We start from the raw sequence: 16,883 nt of genomic DNA on the forward strand, positions 1-16,883 counted from the left end.
CGAACCCACGACCATCACACGGTTAGCCACCGAGATAGCCTGGCGCCCTCCCGGAACAGAAATCTCTAAGAAAGCCAGCCACCCCGCTAGGACCTGCGCCCGACCTCGAACACAAGACCGCGGTGGACGGCAGACCTTTACAGGAATATTACTTTTTTCTTTAAACTCTAATTATTAGGTTCTACAGCTAGCCCAATAGCTGGCCCAAACTCGCCAGCCATTATTTGTGCCCCTTGTGGGACCTGTCTTCGTCATACGTAATTTGACTGCTTTAGAGCAGCTCGCGGCCCAGGCTTCATTATTATTCTAAGTTTTGCAAAACTGTTCTCAGCTTTGCCCGCACAGGGCCGCCCGTACAGCACCAGTGCGTTAATATATTTTGGTTAAGATCCGCGGACTTTTGGGGAATTCTTTCTTTGTGTGATCCACGTGGTTGTTTGTACCCAATAGCCTTCGGCTCTCAGACATTTTCAGTGATAGCTGTATGTCAGGTTTTGTGTGATGAATAGTTATGATTCGCAGGCGCATACCTTGGCATGTAATCAATTTGTAGTATGTTATTACATGAGTGTGCAAATTAGAACAATATTTCGATCAGTCATGCGGGCAATAGACTTTGGCTTCCAATACAGTGCATAACCATCTGCATTTCAGTTCTTTTTGCTTTGAGCATATGACCACGTGGCGAGGGCATTGGTCATAATGCCTTCCATATCAGGTAACACCCTAGAGTGCAAATTAGAACATGACATAACCAGTACCTATTCGCTCCAGAATCAGTTCAGGGCATGTCCGAGAGTAACATCTCAATGAGTGCTCTATGCAATAAAGTGCACCTTTCCCAAACCATCTCTTCGATTCCATCATCATTAGTATATAACATCACGAGTGAGGCGGGGGCTGACACCCTGGGATATTTTTGGCTGTGCCTCCACTTACTGCCTTGTAGCCACATGGTAAAATCATGCCCGATAGCACAGCTCACAGTCTAGCACACAGCTCCCTGAACCCTTCCACTTGGTGCCCAGCTCATCAACATATTACCCCGGCAAGGTGTTAATGTGATTTTCATTTTATGCTGTCTCTATGTTGTAATATGTATAGATTTTGTTAAATGAGTCAATTGAAAGATTGTAGTTGTTGCTGTATTAATATAAGTGTCTTGTCAAGAGTAAATATTATGTGTCATATTATATTGCCGTCGTCCGGGGCCTCGGGCTCGAGTCCCGGTGCGGCTCCTAGCGGGAATGGCTGTTGTGGATGTAATGTTTCCAGGTGGGCGCCAGACTAGCTCTGTTTCTAGTCGATAGGTGGGTCGTGGGGTCGATTGCCCTGCGTGGCCCACTAGGACCGTCGGCGGTGTTGCGTGGGTTATGAGGAATTCCCTACTTGGCGGTGGTTGGGAGTCGTATGGTTAATTAATCAGACGCTGAAGGGATGCAACAAATGACGTGTGTCGTTTAATCATGCGACTGTGGTTTTGGTGTAATACTGTTGATTACACGCCACGTCGCACAGAGGGTGACGTCACAATACAGAAGTTACACAATTACACAAAGTTAGTTTGAAAGTTATGTAATAAGACGTGGCACAAGTTCATTGAATGTTACGCGGTGACGCGTCGCACAAGTTTACAAAAGAAAACGTTCTAGATTCAAGGCGTCGCACAAAGTTACTAAATATTACGTATTAGCGTGGCACTAGGCGGTTCCGAGCCTGGCTACTCAAAAGAGGGGTGAGGGTGATTGGAGGCGGCCAATCCCGTATATCAACATCTCGAGGCGGTGTTCGCTTCCACTGTAGTGGGGCGCGGACCGCAGCTAAATTCGCTCAAAGTTCCCTTACGGGGTGGTGTCAGTGCCGGAGCGACTGGTTTTAATTAAAGTTCTGTTCTTCGGGAAGCGGCCCGTGCCGTATGCTGAAACTACCCCGCAGACCAAGTGTGGTGCAGGGGTTTTTAAAAGTTATGCGGCCGGATTAAGTCCTGGACCGAAAATTGGACCGGGTGCGCACGGAGAGATAATTAAAAAGGGGTTTCGAAGAAGTGACTATAATTACCAGAAGTGAGTTCAATGCAGACAATGGATGATGTCTCTCCGTGGGACGTGCGTCCGCCCTGGCTCACGAGTCGCGCTGTACTGGCGTGATGTCATGGCGCCCGGCCGAGGCTCAGTGGCCCTCGCGCCAGTGTTGACCTCATTACGTTAGTTTCTAATGTGACACGTTAATAAGAGATTTTTAAGGGCGCTAAATTCCTACATTAATTATTAAGGCTAAATTAACATCACTCGGCCCTTCTACGAATTGGAGTTAGTATGTTTACGAATTATGTCCTCTAAATATACGTCACACCAGCGACTGTTCGTCTCTTGCCGGACTGCTCTGGTGGGGGTTAATAACGAACACAAGGGTTTAATAATTATGTCACATGGTTAATTAACTAATCTAGGCAGAAGGCCGCCAGGGGGACACTCACACATGTATCGACGTATTTACACACGTGAGTGCCCGGGCACTCCTACGTCGCACTTTCGTTAATCAACTTTTAACGTATACATAATATCGTTTAATATTCTGTGTTTGTTTTTGCAACGTGGTCGGCTGTAATGTCGGTCTGTTTATTAGGGGGCCGGGTTCTACCTTGGTTGCTGGTGGCTCGCCTGACTCGGGTGGGCCATGGCTAGGGGCGCGTTCCGTTAGCGGGGTTGAATACTGGCGGTTGCAGGTCGGGCTTTAGGGTGGCCTTCGGTCGGACGACGTCAAAATACATCGTGGTTGAGTTTTTTTGGTGACACATTGTTGGTTTAAGGCTTCACAGAGAAGTTAAGTTCCGATTAAAGGCACAATTAAGGGGTACTTTCACACTACCTACATTGAGATCTGTTGGCAGGCTTGCCAGTTGACATTGGGCATTATGACAAAGTGCGAAAACATTTATAAATACAATTACTCCTTAAAAGGGGGCTAATTTTTTATCTTAAAAAGGTCATGCCGGAATCAGCTGCGGGTTGAGCATGTGTGTTTTGCCAGCAAGGTAGCTTTTGACAGAAGAGATCAGGGGTCTATTTTGACAGTAAGTTAAATAATGCCTACACGAAAATATACATTATGCATGCGGTGCACCATTACGAAGTACCCAAGTAGAGTCAAAGCCAGTTCAGATTAGGTGAACCAGAATCATTTGCACATGCATGAAGAATGGGGGGACTCCCAGAAAGTCACTAGCATGTAACTTATTATGATAATGGTTTGGAGGCATTCTGCTAACCTTGTGGATTTACAGCCAGTCATCTCTCAACAAGGACTTATGAAGATTTGACGTTGTCTGGGCTGTCTCGTAATAAGGAAAAGTGAATTCTATGCCCGGTGAGATCTCAAAGAGGGTTCCGGGAGACAGCAAGTGAATGAAAACAGGACAGAATGCAGAAATATGCAGATTGATTAAATAATGGTCACTTTTTACATGGTGCTACCACAACGTCCAGCCCATTGCGTTCTTGGTGCCAGAGCACGGCCGTGCGTTCTGGTAGAATCTGGGATGCTGAACAGTTCGTAGATGGTGCGGAATGAACATGTACTGGGCGGTATAGGGATACAGAATATTTAACATGTTAAGTCTGTGATGTGATATTCGGCGAACACAGATAACGAGGTGGAACATGTTAGGATGACAAACAACTGAATAATCAACATAGCAAAGCACTAGAAATACACGAACACTTGGTTCAGAGGACGTGCACAGGTATTATTCATCTGAGACATATCGCGAAAAATGTAGACCAGTTCGTTACATTGAGATTCACTACGATAATGATGTTAGGTACATTAGATATGGTGGGTATTGGTGTTTAAGCACTGGCGAAGGCTCCCATGTTCACGTTTCTCATGTGTAAAGTCACAACCTACAGCAAAATCCCATGGAAAATTAACTTATTACGTAGTAAATTATGTTTAGGTTCTACGCATTTTGTCCGTTGATGGACCAGTGCAGGCGAAAGATGGAAAAGTTCACAAGTGCAGCTTACTGCCTCAGGATGGGCACGCATGCGCGGTTGCGGATGTAAGATTTAAGTTAAATGGTGAGCTCTTTAAAACTACACCGAGGTGAGGTTGGCCACGGAGCCGATGCAAAAGGATTAGAAAAGACTTTCGTTATGGCGGTTACAGGCAGTGAATACAAAGCGTTGAGGGCCCCATGGAGTGTAGATGCGACTGGCCTCCGAGCCGGGCCAGCGATGACTGGCACGCCTCCAGCAGCTCCGCATCGATGGAGGCAGCTTTTCCCGTGCAAAGTACACAGAGCACGGAAACAACTCGGGCTGTTTTTTATAGCCTATTCGCACATGAATAATCCTAACTCATTAAGGTCAAGTGTTGATGAGATTTTAATAATTAAAAATCAAGGAAAACATTATAAAGTTTAGTGACATTTAGAGGATTTATACCAACCTGGCATGGCAGAGGAACACATGGATACTCCATAGCTGCAGTTTCCCAAAACTGCCATATGGACATTCCAGTGAAGTTGTGCTAGTCCACAGGCTCCAGGGTCTGAATCATGGGTTAGTGGAGACGTTGCACATGTTATAATGCACGAGTGTAGTGCCAGTTGGTTCTGCAGGCAGCGGTTCACCTCCCTCTTTTGGCATAGAATTCTCATTTCCTCTGGAAGTTTTGTTCTTAAAACATAGTTACAGTGTATCTACCTCATTCAGTGTTCCTTAAGCAATGATCAAGGACAAATGACTGGAGGATTTTGATAAGTAGGGATATCACTAGTTAAATTAAAGTCCAAAATTGTTTAAAGTAATATCCCTTTAAACTGCTGTTTTAACACATTACTATAATTTAAAGTCACTATAAAACTATTGTGTTATTATATAATTTCTAAAAGTATGTTAAAAGAATACATAGAACCAAAGCCTTAAAAAAAAACTTTTATTAAAAACAAAATTGAACTAACTTAACATTAGGTCCCAACCAGTTTGGATAAAATTTTCATCTTAGTTTATCTTTTAAGTTATAGGGTGAAAACATCACCCCCGTTGCTCCTCTCATAGGATTGTTACTGCCCTTCAAATACACCAGGTAAGTGCTCCAGCTTACTTTCCTAAATACTGGGTGTGACTTGACTCACTGGGGGTATAAGTCCCACAGAAAATGATTCAGGTGTGCATATATATGTGTTCATGGTTAAATGATCCAATGGATGGGGGTTTCTATATCTACCGTGTTGATATTCCCATGCTGCCGAAAGTTCCGCCTCAAGTCAACGGTGCTGATCTGCTGAATCTTCTCCTTTATTGGGCACGGTATGAGACATCCACTATACCTGTATTCAGGGACGTCGGAACGTTTTCATGAGTGCGGGGGGGGGGGGGGGGGGGGGGGGGGGGGGGTGAAAAGATGTATCACACTTACCTCAGTCCTAGAGCGGGGAGTCCGAGGGCCCTCCGCCGAAAAAATTTGGAATTTTAGATGCAAAATTGTGCTATTTAATGAGTTTCCGAACCAAAATATTAAATATACCATTCCAAGAATTTGATGACGTAGTACATATGTATTAAATATGGATTAAAATATTGTGGGTTGTGGGTGACAAATAACCTAACCCATGTGATCTACCCCTTAGCTTCGGTCTAGGAATTTAATGTCAATATATATTTTTTTGGTTCCTTAACCTGTGAACATTGGTAGCTTGAACATATTATTTCTAATCAATGTGATCACCAATGCAACATTTGTAACTACTGGTTGAGAAAAATACTACTAGGACCAAACATTTATTCTGGCAAAAGGAGGGGGGCGAAATGCTACTCTCGCCCCCCCCCCTCCCCATGCATAACAGCACGGGGGCGACTCGCACCTGCTGCCCCCCCCCCCCCCCCCCCCCCCTGTTCCGACCGATTTTAGACCTGCACTACCTCAGTGAAAATTATCCCAGTGGTAGCATTCAGTAATCAACAGTATGCAGAACTGTATGGGGTTGTAGCCCAATCTGTTTAAGCTATTAGGTTCAATATGCAATGCAGCAAACAGTTCTCACCATTGATTCAACGTCTCTTCATCACATGCTTGAAATACCCCTAGCAGAGAAAGAATTTTTACACTTGTGCTGGTCCATAACACTGTGGAAAGGGAAGGCACTGAGGCCAATGTGGGAACTAGTCTGTTATTACCACTAGGAATCTCTCACTTTAAGGATGTGCAGAAAAATAATCCCCATCACATCCAGTGCGATCAACTGGAATGGAGTGGTGGGTTATACAGGAAATAAGATTGCCATAGATGACAGTGTGAATATGCATGGCTCATCCTTCCATTTGGAAGTAGGGTTTGTCCCAAACACAAATCTGTTATTAGTGAAGATCTTTGTTTTACTGAGTATAGTCCTGTTGAGTGAAGTATATGTGTGAACAGAAATTCAAAGTCAGTGGTCACCATATATGCATTAGGAGCGATGCTGCCTTGGTTTCTAGGAGGACATTCCAGAAAGTAGCAATATCCATATACAACATAATATTTTGTCGCAATAGTTGTCATCGATTAGTTCCCAGATTTTCTCTCTTTGGGGGTGCCATATCTAGAGATGAAAAGGTGGTTATTTTTTTTGGTGAAATTTAGGGGGAAGGTATATAAAAGGTATTATTGGGATTCTCTGAGACAAGCAGTTCGGTGGATTTGGCAGATCTCCTGAAGAGGGCCATGGAATGAAATTAATTGGCTAATATTGTCACAGAATTCAGTAGTGCAATTCTGATACAGGTTTGTCAAGAGAGTCACGACTGTGTCAAGATGGCAGTGTCAGGTGTCAAAAAAGGGGTCGGCTTATCCCGAATACGGATGCAGAACACAGAATGTTCTAAATCAAAAAGATAAGCAACCAGAAATTTTTTTTAAAAATAAGGAAACCATATCTTACGTACCTACATATTCAGTTCTTTATTTGAGTCAATTGTACAAACATAATATCACACAGTCATCTACATTTATATAGGACACAATCTTAAACATTACACCTCTGTACAAAATGCATGCATTAATATACAAAGAAAAATTAAATATACATCAGCGGCGCAGTCATTCAAGAAAAAATACATGAATAAAAATGCAGTTTTAAAATTTTTAATCTTTGTCTAAAGTACAAAGATTTATATATTTTACGAAGACATAAATACATATAGTGAACAATACTTGAGCCATCGTTAATCAACATAAAGCTAATACAAAAGTCTGTCAACAACATCAGTTGATGTGAACGATTAAACTGCAAGGAAAAATTACCAATGCTGCATGTTATCACATACTATAATATAAAACTCTATGATGCCATAAAATCATTATGCAGTGTACAATTGTTAAAATTAATAATTGGACCCTGCATTAACTAATGAGATACAATTTCATTACCCATTAGAGTAAGACTTAAAAAGCCTTTCTGTAATGGCACCATATATGCACTTAAGTATCCAGTGATACAAATTTCTTGTATGTCCCACTACCTGAGGCTGGAAAACATGTTTTGAGAAATTTACACTAAACTATTGAAAACTGTAAACAAAGATATGTAGTTCTTGAGAGATAAGTGATTTTATGTCTGTTCTTGTACTAGGTACACAATTAGAGCATTATGACCTTTCAAACACACTACAAACAGATTGAGTAGATATAAATTTGGGTTTAGTCTCTCACGTATTTTCATGTTAAGGCCTACAGCAACTCAGGTTAACACAGGTCCTTGTTTATCTTCTATATAATTAATGCTCTTTTCTAAAGAAAACACATCCATCAGCCTCTTAACTGTAGCAGAATACAGGTAGATAATTTAAATTAGGAGAATGCGTGAACAACATAACATTTCAACTATTACTATCCTACTTTATGAACAGATGATTGTAAATGATGTCAACTGCATAAACATTATGCAGGTCCAGCACAGTAAACTATTTTTTCGTTGTTCTCCATCTAGCAGAAGGAAATAAAAACCAAACAAAAGACCCGAGTTCAGGAAAGCATAGAAATAAAATATTTTACACAATTTTTGGATATTGAACAACATTATAAATGAGTTTTTATCTTTGGAGCTAACAAAATACTTCCTTACTTATATCTACATACATATAACTGTATTCATAATCCATTATTCTATACTATACAAAGACTAGCATAACACAAATTGTAATTTGCATCCTCCACACTAATAGTCAACATTTCACGAGTATTTTCTATCATCCACTGCCAGAATGCAGATTTTCACACCCACTAAAGTACTTTTAAAAATTCATATCAGAAACCACACCGTACCAATGTGAAACTGGTCCCAATAAATAAGTGTATTTTTGTGAATAAAAAATTACAAAACAGTATAGCAACTGGAATGCCACTCAAAAAATAAAATGGTCAAATTAAAGTATGCCAATTAAGTTGGGCACTGTTTTTCATTATTCTGTCAAAATGACAAAAATTATAACAATTAAAAGCTCAAACAAAGAAATACATAATTCTGCTTGTATAGCAGGAATCATCAATACAAGAACTAACCACTGAATACCTATGGAAGAGCATGGACTTAAAAAAACCTTCACTATCTTTGGCAATGACAGTATGTACTAAAATTTTATTTCAGTTGGTTTCATCCTGAAGAAAATTTCCAGACACACACACAGATAAGCTATGCTTAAAACAGTTTACTTTCAAATCCCTCTACATACATGCTTTTCAAGTAAGCTTCACGAAAAAAATCCTTTTTATACTCAAACCTGTAATCCATAAATTAGGAGATTAAAATTAATTTTAGAATGCTTGGTGATGTTTAGCTGTTTCCACTAAAACTTCAGATTTTCAACATCAATATGAAAACATCAATACAGACATTTGAGCTCTGATTATTATTAGATGGGTATGATGTATCACAATCTGAAACCATTATGTCAAAATAAAACCACCTGCAGGCAGAGGTGAATCAAAAGTTAAAAGGATTTTTTTTTTTCCCTTCAGCACTGAATGACTAGCATAAAACAATTAACATGTTGGGAAAAAAAATTTGATTTTTTTAGCAAAACACTGCAACAACATATGTTTGCAAAAATAATAAACGTGTATAAGACATGAACAACTTAACAGTATTACTGAAATGATAATAATAAAATGATAACTTGAACGTCAAGTTACACTTTCATAAATACTGTACCCAAGGTGAATTGTGAAACAATTCTTAATGGTTACTAAAGACAGTGCGCAAATGTGAACATGGGGTACAACTCTATAAGCACTTTTATCTTTGCACTGCATTAATAACATCTTTCACAGTGTTTTGAACTTCAGTAAAGAGCTTTGTATTGTCTGCACTGTTGCGCGCACCGGCAGAGCGTAACAGCCGAGCCTGGCTCTCTAAACGTGTCAGAAGTTCACGAAAATGAAAGCGTGCATGTGATGGTACGATTCGATCCGCATAACCAACACACGAGGAATGGAACAGTCCAACTTTGTCCGATAGTTGCAGCCACGAGCCGGTTGAGACATTCGTGGCTGTTCTAAGCGAGGAAAGAGATGTTTCTAGAGCTTGTGATATCTCCAACACATTTTCCTTTTCTGTCTTCGCAGTGCTGCCGTCTCCACCACTCTCTGTTTGAGATATTCCCGGAAGCTTTAGTACACCAGGCGTAGCATAGATCGCTGGACCAGATGGTAACTTGGACATGGACATCGTCGGCTTCACCGCTCTCATGACAGGTTTAACAGGCACCGCAGGTTTTTCATCCGATGGTGGCCACACCCTCCTTCCATGACCTTCTTCTGGTGAACTGTGACCTTCCGTCTCTGGTCGACTGGTTTTGAGCCCCAGTTTGGGACTAGGTGGGTCAGCTACCTCTTTGCTTTCCCACAACTTTTTTAAACTGCTTATGCTACCTGTACTACGTCTCTTGTCATCTCCTTCCTCCCCCACACTCTCCCGTTTCTTCCCTTCATCATCCACTTCATTTTTTTCTTCTTCAGTCCCACATGTGGAGTCTTCTTCCTCAGACTTCTTGCTCTGCACACTTTCCACCTTTCTGAGCCTCGACTTGAAATCAATGATGTTCCCCATTGCCTCCTCACCTTCTTCCCGACCATCTGACTTGCGAGATTCAAACTTCTTCAGCTGTGTTTTAAAACTCATTACTCCTGGTGCTTGCTTATTTGCAATGCCGTCCACCAAACTTTCCCTACTCACTCTTCGTAGATTTGCTTTAAAATCCAATGGCGAGATGGGACACTGCATAGTTTCTACTATACCATCTTGAACACCTTCTGAAATCTCAGACACCAACTGAACTGCAGGATCTATGGACGTTGATACTGCCCGTTTGTCTGTTTGAGGAGATTCTCTGATTGCAACACGGTTTTTCTGGTCAGCTCGCTCCTTTATTTCTGCCACGAGCTTCAACTCTAGCATTTCTTTCATGCTGGTCAGCATTCCCTTCCCCATTTTGCACACTACCGACATCTTATCTTCTTTGGGGGATGGACTGGCATCAGTCAAAGGTGATACTTTAGAAACTGAGCCAGTAAGTCTTTCCTCCAGTGCTGGAGCCGGTGGTGGGGGAGGGGGTGGAGGTGGTGGTGGAGGTGTACGATCATCGGTTTCAGGTGGAGAAGGTGGTGGGGAGAGGCTCGGCGAGTTGACGGAAGGAGGCGGACTAGGCTCGCGGTGACGCAGACTAACACCAAACCTAGATGACGTAGTCGTTGCAGGTTCCTGCGGGCACGGACCTGAACAGTCAAACTCTTCAGGTGGTGGAGGGAGATCTGTAGGAGGTGGGGGGAACTCCAGGTCGGCCAAGCTTGGCTGCAGCGCACGTGAGGGGCTGCCACCCCTGAAGGTGGACACAGCGCTGTTGGCTGGCCGGAACGTCCGCAAGCTGCCCCCTGCTACGTCGATGCTCGCATTCCGTGAAATGGCGGTCCTCGGACGAGGCGAAGAAGGAGGGGGGTGAGGGTGAAATGCTCCACCCGAAGAGTTACTGCGAATCATCTGAGGTTGCGTCCGGATATTGGTACGTGTCATTGGGACATCTATAGTTTCTGCACCCGGATCAACAGTTTCTCCGTGCGTGAGACCACTCTGACGTAAAGACTCGAGGTAGGCACCGATCCTCTTCTCTTTGGGTAACGTGCCATACCAGTTGATGGCACGCTTCACGTTCTGCACCTCCAGCGCGACTACTTGAACTGCCTTCTGAGCACTCTCTTTGGGAGGATACGTGCGTGATTTCTTGCCACGTTGCTCCAATCCACGGTGACCCATGACTGGCATTCTCTTGAAAGAGGTGAACGTACCTGTCGGGGCCTCTGGATAGGAATGGGCCCCTGAATCGTCTGTGTCTGGAGTTTGATCTTGAACATCACTTTCACTGTCTCCCTTGTTGCTGGCTGCAAGGCTTTGAAGGTCACGGGTTATTCCTGCAGAACAATGATGGTGTTAACTTTTAAAATAAAAAAAATTTATAACTTAACCTATTTAATTAAAAAAAAATGGTATAATTAATATGATTTCACTGATGTAGTTTATGACAAGTACATACACTAACGATGTTACATACAAGTTAATCTTTAAAGGTTTGATCAGCCACACTTTTATTGGCTAAATAAGTTCCTTCTACGCTGAAGGGCATGAAGATGGTAAGGAAAAAGGCTAATATTACATTGAAGACATTGGAGATGAAACAAACTTACTTACAAATTTTTTTTTATACCTGCCAAGGTTAGGGACTAACACAGGGACTGTTGATATGAATGACAGGCTACTAAGTAATGAGTAATGACATTTACTATCACAAGCTCCAGTCCAAAAGCCTGGACATACTCAATGAAGTCTGTGAAATTTGCTCAATGGCTGCTGCAACATTCTTCCCAGTTCACGCTGCAAATGGTTAGGTGAATTATAGTTCATTAATAGCTCCATTACTTTAAGCCAAGTAAAGTAACCTAAGATACAATAATACAAAAAATTTGAATGTATACAAATTTAGAATAATGACAAATAAAAATAATATTCATCCAGATGCAAAACAATGCCTACATTTTTCTCTTTCACTAAGAAAAAATTTATTTGAGTTATATTACATGGGAATTTGATGAAACAAACACTACAGCTAATGCAAGTTATGTGTGATGCTAATGTACCATACTGAATTACTTGTTTTAAAACACATGTGAAGTTTACTTTATTTAAATATTCTGCAGTTACAGTTGATGTGACAGAAATAAATGGTGTGAAGCTCATCTTTGCATCACACTGCAGAAAAAATTGAATTTATATGCTGTAAGCTTGTGAAAAATCCTCGTCTTGCATTCGGGTGCATGCAGAACTTTATTTCCTTCAGGTTTCTTCACAACGAAACATAATGCACATATATATTAAATTAAACAGATACGTGAATATATATATATATTAAAAAAGTTACTATTTTAAATCATCATGTAAACTTTGAAATCAAAATTAAATTTCAGAACTAGCTGATGGAGGGCCACATGAACTAACCTCTTTACTACATGAACACTTAAAACATGATACTTTTACACCAGAGGGACAGCATAGAAGAGAGAAACTAAAAACGATGGAAAGAGACAGACAAATGTATGAAACATATTTGGATGGAAATAATAAAAAACAAAGAACAGTTAGATTCACACAAACATGATAATGCCACTGCTGATTATAATTTAAAGCCCAGAGAAAGGTCCTAAATCTGTCACGCTTGGAATCATGGCCATACTGGAATAGCAATTTCACAGGAGTATGACAAGCCAACATAGTTATAAAATTTAAACAGGAATACCAAATGTGAAAATGAGAAATGTAAGCCATTAGTAAACAGGAAATACTGTACTGAAATAAAAACCGACAATAAACTATCACCCAAAAAAATCTGTACGTGAACGACTTAATATTGGCGTTGGATTAAAGGATGTGCTTATCCATACGTGTTGGATTAATCACCGTATGTCAATTTCAACATTGCCAGAGTTACCTTGGAATACATGATTGTACCAGTGACCTAGAAATTTTGTGATTGGGATGTGGCAGAGATTGCCATTCTGAGAGGTTTTCTGTCCCCGTACCTGTCATTACATCGCTGCTACAACATCACTTCCATCTCACATTCTCTAATCCTCTGGCTAGCCAGTAACAACAATCCTGCCCCTCAGGCAGAACACCAGCCGCACTAAAAATCAGCCTACTCTCTTCACATCCATGCTGACCATGCCTCTAGCTGGGCATGCATATAGTATTTATAATTTTACAAATAGTATAGAGTATAATTCAAACTCCAGGTACATATTATGTTGTCAAACTCTTCACTAATATTAGAATTTGTCAATGAAGTGAAAACGTACATACTGAAATGAACTGGGAACATATGTGAAGGCTACTATAGAGGTATTTGAGAAGCCCTCAATAGAAATGAATTTTATGTTTATTATTTTACTTTTTACCTCTATGACTTTGTCTTAGTCCTGTTATGAATTATATTTACCAGTATTGTATCTCTATGGTCAGGTCAATTTGGTTTTACTCTTTAAGTATTTTCATGTTTTATCTAAGTAATAATTTTATGAAATGTCTTTGCAAACATTTGTTAAACGGCGACGAATAGGAAATGAGCTTACACCTTTTAATATTGTTTTTGGGTCATTACTGAGGAAAGAGTATATGTGATTGGACGCTCGACTGCGCATATATTTTATTTAAAGAATTTAGTATTTCCAGTGTGATTTCGGAGAGTGTTCAATAGAGAAAGCTTTGACGGTTTGAAACAAATTGGAACTGGAGTTTCTGTTCTACTATCATGGGAGAAGGATTAGAGAGAAAGAGCTCCGTGATTTAGTCATAAATGAATGTAAGAATATCACGTAAAACATTGGTACGACGACTGAATAGCTAGAATCTACGTGAAATTGATGATTTTATAATAAATACCGGAACTACACAATGAAGAAGAGGTAGTTACCGATGTTCGAAGCTCTACTAAAGAATCGACGACGACGATAAGTTTTGACTAACAGCATAAATAGAACTGGATCAACGACGAATTAAGAAGAAAAGAAGAAAAGGACTATCAATCTTCGAGATGGAAGGAGTTCGACAGCGGTAGACGGCATCGTAGACGGTGTACCGGAGGACATCATCCTTCTAGACGATTCCAGGTGACCGACGCCAGTCCTGCTGGAGTACCAGCAGCACGAGAGGAGGTGCATCGAGACGGAGACCCAACCAGCGACATCGGAGGAGAGTGAGATCTAACCAGCAACATCGGAGGAGAGACAGGGGTTCGGAGAGGTTTTCCACAGCCTCTTGGTATTGTAACGACGCGACGAGGTTTGTTTGCCCCATCCCCGAATTAACAAGAACAGCGAGAAGTTACCTGTCCTATTTTAATGGCAAGATATCTTAAACTATGATGTTTACGATCAAGACCTAATTTGAAACTCGCAAAAACAACTTAATACTACTTAACTACGTAAAGACTTGTAGCTTGTACATACTGGACCTGGTTAACTGACATTGATCAGTAATATGTACGATATCAAAGTTAAAATCTGTTAAAGTCATTAATTGTCTTGAATGTTTAAAGAATAGCCCCAGGTCCAGAAGTCTTGAGACAGTTTGATCTACCGAAAGAGACTGAGCTAGTAAAAACAAAGAAAAGACTAATTTGCCAGTTAAAATGTGTTTCAATAATATTTAAAATATTGACTGATAACCAAACTATTATTCAGTGATACAATTACGTAAAACGTAATTAGTTCTGAAAGACATTTAAGTATAACGGATATTGAAATTTTGTTTAATGAAAAACCTATTTAAACATGAATAATTGTCTCAAAGGTATTTGTATGTTGCTTGCTAATCATTGACTCTGTCACTTTTCATGTTACAGTTGGATATGTTGCAAAAGAGTATTGTCACCCATACAACCATGATTTTGACCCTAGTAAAAAGTTAAATTTTCATTATATTTTATTTTTCCGATTGATAACCATACTTACATATCATGTGTATGTTAAACCAGATAGACAGAAATATTTAGCTTGGATTGTCTTGAAAGAATAATTAGTTTTTATTACACTGAGATCAGCAGTCATAGAGAAGTTAATGCTTTTAAACACACTACTTATATTTGTTGATTTTAAGGTCAGAATACTTACACCAAAGAGAAGGAGACATACTGCTAAGAAATTATACGACATTTTATTGTTTGGTATTCACACTGAGTCAAACTACACCAGTACATACAACTTGAGAATAATTTATTTTCACTATCAACATAACAAGACATATTTTAGTTAATATTCTGTAGAGGTTAGTAGTTGTGCTACATACACAATCACGGCACTAGTACTTTATAGAGTTTTCACGGCGCCCAACTAGACCACATTTTACATTATAGATATTGGCATTTTAGGAAATATACTCCATAGAGTAATTCTGAAAATACTTATAGAATTTTTGATCACCCAACGGTGGCACACCCTTTTGAAATTTTGGTCGCTCATCCTTGGAGCTGTCTGAAAAATAACAGAAGAAAAGGGAAAATTCTGAAACACTTCAGAATTTTTGGCGCACAACGTGTAAGCCAACGTTAGGGACTATTTTATGATTTTTTTTTGAACAACTCAAGACACTTTGAAAAATACAGACAGTAATTTTATTTTGTCAAGATGACAGACACAGGTAGGAAGTCATATTTTTTGAGAGGTAGCAATGACACTTCTGACTCTAGTCCTGAACGAGAACCTAGAGAAGTAGTACCAGAACAGCACATCGAGACTACTGGTATGGAGTCACAGCAGGAAATGGAGTTGGGTCATTCGCCGCCGACACCAACTGTTACCCTAGATGCACTGTTCCAGTTCATGAATAAGGAGAAATTAGAACGGGAGCGTAAAGAACAGGAGGAGAAACAAGAACGGGAGCGTAAAGAACAGGAGGAGAAACTAGAACGGGAACGGGAGAAACAAGAACGGGAGCGTATAGAACAGGAGGAGAAGTTAGAAAGGGAACAAAAGGAGCGAGAAAACGCCGAAAGACTAGACAATTTAGTGCAAGTCTTAAATAACACTTTAGGCAGGATTGCAGATGAAACAGCAGAAATCAGGCATGACTTAACTGAAACACAGCACGAGATGCAACAGAAGTTTTCCAGTGTACACTCTCGTATTGAAGGTGTAGAAATATTCAGTAAACGCACTGACGATAAAGTAGTACACTTAAGCGAGCGTCTAACAGGAAGGTTAGATATGGTAGAGGCGAAAATAGGGGAAATAGAAAGAGAATCCAGACACATCGCAACATTCTCGCCCCAACTAACGACTCACCACACTAGCGAATGTAATACCGACAAGGAAGACACGCCGGTAAACAAATCGATAACGATAGAAGCCGAGCGAAATCCCGCGAATATTAGTACTGCAATTATGTCAGCAGATCCGGTACTTACACTACACCACCCTTCTAAGAAATGGTTGGATGACGTTCCAACATATTCAGGGAAAAGTAATGAAAACCCTCGAAGATTCTTAAATCAGTTTGGAGAATATTGCCACACATTTAAGTTAACAGACGCAGAAAAATTGAAATGCGTTAGCCACTGCTTGAAAAACACGGCATATTATTGGTGGGAGTTGGCGAAAGATTCGGTACACGCATACGAATCGTTTCAGAAAGCTTTCATATCCCAATTTTGGAATACTCGTATCCAAAGCAATTTGCGAATACAGTTGCATTCTGAAAAATTCGAAAATCGTAAATTTCAAAATTTAGAGGCGCATATCAGCGATATGTACGAGAGAACTCGTTATCTTGATTGCCGTATGGAAGACGAAGAGTTTATTGCCAT

The 16,883-nt window shown here is 40.5% G+C and overlaps 1 protein-coding gene across 10 annotated transcripts in view; it reads right to left on the minus strand.

Annotated features, from left to right (window-relative positions):
• Positions 1–6,918: 6,918 nt before the first annotated feature.
• The window catches only part of LOC134541963 (tyrosine-protein kinase Abl), a 116,289-nt gene continuing 106,324 nt past the window's right edge, over positions 6,919–16,883 (minus strand). For all 10 annotated transcript variants that reach the window (XM_063385794.1, XM_063385785.1, XM_063385761.1 and 7 more), the window contains exon 14: positions 6,919–11,442. In XM_063385794.1, coding sequence (XP_063241864.1) covers positions 9,275–11,442 — 2,168 coding nt within the window. In that variant the 3' untranslated portion in view covers positions 6,919–9,274. The remainder of the gene's footprint in view (positions 11,443–16,883) is intronic.

This window comes from Bacillus rossius, chromosome 1 (genome assembly GCF_032445375.1).
Source record: "Bacillus rossius redtenbacheri isolate Brsri chromosome 1, Brsri_v3, whole genome shotgun sequence".
Classification (NCBI taxonomy): domain Eukaryota; kingdom Metazoa; phylum Arthropoda; class Insecta; order Phasmatodea; family Bacillidae; genus Bacillus; species Bacillus rossius.